Source organism: Procambarus clarkii, chromosome 25, assembly GCF_040958095.1.
Source record: "Procambarus clarkii isolate CNS0578487 chromosome 25, FALCON_Pclarkii_2.0, whole genome shotgun sequence".
In the NCBI taxonomy this organism is placed as follows: domain Eukaryota; kingdom Metazoa; phylum Arthropoda; class Malacostraca; order Decapoda; family Cambaridae; genus Procambarus; species Procambarus clarkii.
Window position 1 is genome coordinate 7,930,441 of NC_091174.1, and position 3,979 is coordinate 7,934,419.

The following is a 3,979-nucleotide window of genomic DNA, read 5'->3' on the forward strand; positions in this document are numbered from 1 at the left end:
TATGTGATGATCATTTTCCTCTCTTTCCTCTCTCAAGTGATGCGAGGGATTGTACCTTGAGTTTTCCGTATATCACATAACCCTGATGCTAATATGAAAAGCTAAATGTAAGCATGATTTACTATATGTGATTGTGTGTGTTAATTATGTTTCTTTTCATTTTTAAATGAAAAGATTGATCATTTTCATTGGACCAATAAGCATTCCGCAGTTTCCTATATTCATATGTTTTAATCCCTCTTAAAATGCATTATGTAAAATTTCACCTGCGTTAATCAAGACGGAATCATAAAATTGGTATCAAAATAGCCAGTCAGCTCATCTTTTATTGACAAGAGCGTTAAATGAAATGTACAAAGATTGCAAGAAGTGAAAAGCAAAGTTGCAGGCATATTATACACAGCATGATGGCAAGTATTTAAACTTAAGAACTTGCAGTTCAGCATATTTATAAAAAATATGAATTGCATGCTCTATTAGCTGGAAAGAAAGCAGAGTTACCAGCAGCGACAAGGGTGTACCAGTTTCGTATTGGATCACTTGACTGTTATAATGCACGAACGATCTTAAAAAGTGTTCTAATAGTTGTACTGAATGTTTGCTCCATTGGAGAGAACCACCCCAGCTGGTCCTGCAGATGCAACCGTCACACCTGCCGGTAGTTGGATAAGTTGGCCGTCAGGAGTGATGATGCCTGAGGCCCCAACCAGGGGTTCAGCGCGCTTAGTGCGGTATTGTACGTTTTGTCCATTGGATAAAACTAGACCAGAGGGGCCCTTTGCTACAATTGTTACACCTACTGGCAGATGAATTGGTTGTCCTTCGCGGGTAATGTATCCTGAGGGTCCCAATAGGGAATCAGATCTCTTCTTACGGTATTGTACGTTTTCGCCGTTCGAGAGAACAGCACCAGAGGGGCCAGCAGCTGCGACTGTTACACCTGCTGGCAGCTGAATCAGCTTTCCGGTAGGGGTGATGATGCCTGAAGGTCCAACAACTGCTTCAAACCCGTTCGAACGCTTCTTACGGTATTGTACGTTTTCGCCGTTCGAGAGAACAGCACCAGAGGGACCAGCAGCAGCGACTGTTACACCTGCGGGCAGCTGAATCAGCTTTCCGGTAGGGGTGATGATGCCTGAAGGTCCAACAACTGCTTCAAAACCGTTCGAACGCTTCTTACGGTATTGTACGTTTTCGCCGTTCGAGAGAACAGCACCAGAGGGGCCAGCAGCTGCGACTGTTACACCTGCGGGCAGCTGAATCAGCTTTCCGGTAGGGGTGATGATGCCTGAAGGTCCAACAACTGCTTCAAACCCGTTCGAACGCTTCTTACGGTATTGTACGTTTTCGCCGTTCGAGAGAACAGCACCAGAGGGGCCAGCAGCAGCGACTGTTACACCTGCTGGCAGCTGAATCTGCTTGCCGGTAGGGGTGATTATGCCTGAATGTCCAACAATTGGTAAAATACCGTTCGAACGCTTCTTACGGTATTGTACGTTTTCGCCGTTCGAGAGAACAGCACCAGAGGGGCCAGCAGCTGCGACTGTTACACCTGCTGGCAGCTGAATCAGCTTGCCGGTAGGGGTGATGATCCCAGAAGGTCCAACAATCGGTTCCGAGCGCTTGACTCGAGGGACACCCTGGTCGTTGAGCTGATAGTTCTGGCCATCCTTAGTGACGATACCAGATGGACCGATGAGCACGATATTGTCTGCCTGTTCCTGGGTGAACTGGACGTTGTTGCCGTCGGGACTGACAACACCTGAGGGTCCCACAACGCCACGATTGGCTTCAAAATTACCTACATGTGGGTTGTCGGCGTTGAGTGCGGCTTGTTCACCAGTGAGCTGGAGGTTTTCGCCCGTACTGGTCACGGCACCAGATGGCCCAATCAAAACAATACTGTTGGCGAATTCTTGAGTGAATTGTGTATTGAAGCCATCTGGGTTTATGAGTCCTGATGGCCCAAGCTGTGCGCTGACGCCCACAGCCAGCACGCAGAAAGCTGCCTGTTAGGAAAGAAATGTCTCCGTAAATATATTGTCAATATTTAACATTAAATCATTGTAAAAGGCTCATTATGTCAAAACTAAATTTTACATTTTTATATGAAATATTTCCTTAACAGAGGATCTTCTCATATTTTCGATTTTTAAAACCTGCTCTGTATAATTGATTTAGAAATAGTGTATGAAAAGATGATTCTTCTGTACATATAATGTTTAGATTATTGGATGTGTTTTTACTCATCAATGCATATGGAAATCAAGCTTTAAATCCTGAGCCACGGCAATTTTAGTGGTCAAATCATCTAATACAATAGTTTCCGATGTTGTTTTATAACATTATTATTTTTAAAGCGGAGAATGAAGTAAGATTCCATCATCTGCGCTCAATTCACACCATTCGCTAAATGCATCTGTATATATTTTTTCTAAGAGTTCCACTGATTCAACGGAATTTCTAATTTCCATTCGTGAGCTTTCATTCTATTGCTTTGTGTGTGTGCGTGTGTCTGTGTATTTACTGCTGATGTATGCAGAATTGAGCTATTAGCTCTTGGACCCCCTCCTTTCTAACCAATCTATTTTTCCTCTATTATGTCTACTATATGTATTTCTCTATGAGTACTTAATTGATTTACATAGTTGAAAGATTTTTTAACGTCAATGGTGAAAAAAAAATAATGCTAACTTCATATGTCGATTTGATTCAACTTTGAACTTATGAACCTATAAACTAACCTACATACCAATCGTCAAAGAGTTCAAAGGTGAGACCTAGGAACGGCAGCTCTTCCCCCCGTAAGTTCAAATAGGTGAATGCACCTCACTCTAATGTCATTAGCAGAATCTAATCAAACTCCTACATTTATTCCTAAAGCGATCCAATAATACACAAGCGTACTACACATACCAAAATCCTCATTGTGCCTTAAGTAGCGAGCTTGAGTACCACAGAATTCCACAGATGGCTACTGCGGGCTGAACTGAGGAAGCTGCGGCAGCGTCTCCCTTATATACTAGCCAGTCTGGGGACACCGCCGACCTGTGGCCTTTGGGATTCTTGTCATCCTTCTAGGTGTTCAAAGTTGCCACATTTTGATGAATTTAAGAACACAACGATATGTGACGAAAGGATTTGTACTGTTTTGTTGTTCTGGATTATTATTATTATTATTAATATTATTATTATTATAGTAATTATTTTAATTATTATTAATAATAATTTATTATTATTGTTAGTGTTACAATTATTGTAATAATTGTTATTATGTTTATCATTGGTATTTTTATTCTTTTCATTATTAATAGAGACAGAGGTCTCCGACACTCTTACAGGTTTGTGTCAATAGTCATACACACCCTTTGGTCTCTGGGTAAAAGTGTCCTTAAGTTTCCGAAGGTGTTTGCAGAACTATTTTCGCCAACTAGAGGGCCCAAGAACAGCAAATTTTCTGTTACTGATTCTCAGTGTACCGATTCGGAATGAAAGCGCCTTGGTTATTTTCAGCCCAGCCCCAATATCGATAAAATATGTCAACACTAATACACGAAAGCTTGTTCCACCAAAGAGAATCACACTGTAGCAAGTATTTCAAGCTGAAAAATTCAGAAATTTCAATAACACAAAAAGAGAATTGTTTGGATTTTTTTAATCATTCTTGAGGTATTTAAAGGGAATAAATTTTTCATTAAACATTTCTTAAATTATAAATCTTACTGCAGTAGTTTTCTACTTAGTTGTCAGGGTGAGCTTAGGTGTGTCTTGCAGGGATTTGAATGTCCTTTATCCAAAAAAATATAATAGAAAGAATAGCAATAAAATTAACTCTATTGCTCCCTTCATATTTTTGTTCAGGTATTTTAGAAGGTCTGTAATATCTATCATGACACCTAGATCTCGAAGCTATTCATTATCTCTACGTTCTTGCACATATCTTTCTTTCTTTCTTTTCCGTGAAAATTGGCATTTCTTT

The 3,979-nt window shown here is 40.5% G+C and overlaps 1 protein-coding gene across 1 annotated transcript; it reads right to left on the reverse strand.

Moving 5' to 3' along the window:
• Positions 1-313: 313 nt before the first annotated feature.
• LOC123756345 (collagen alpha-2(I) chain) lies at positions 314-3,030 on the reverse strand. The gene is made up of 2 exons (XM_045739415.2): positions 2,917-3,030; positions 314-2,009 (listed from the first exon to the last, which is right to left on the reverse strand). The coding sequence occupies exons 1-2, from the start codon at positions 2,926-2,928 to the stop codon at positions 579-581; spliced, it is 1,443 nt and encodes a 480-aa protein (XP_045595371.1). The 5' UTR covers positions 2,929-3,030; the 3' UTR covers positions 314-578.
• Positions 3,031-3,979: the final 949 nt, after the last annotated feature.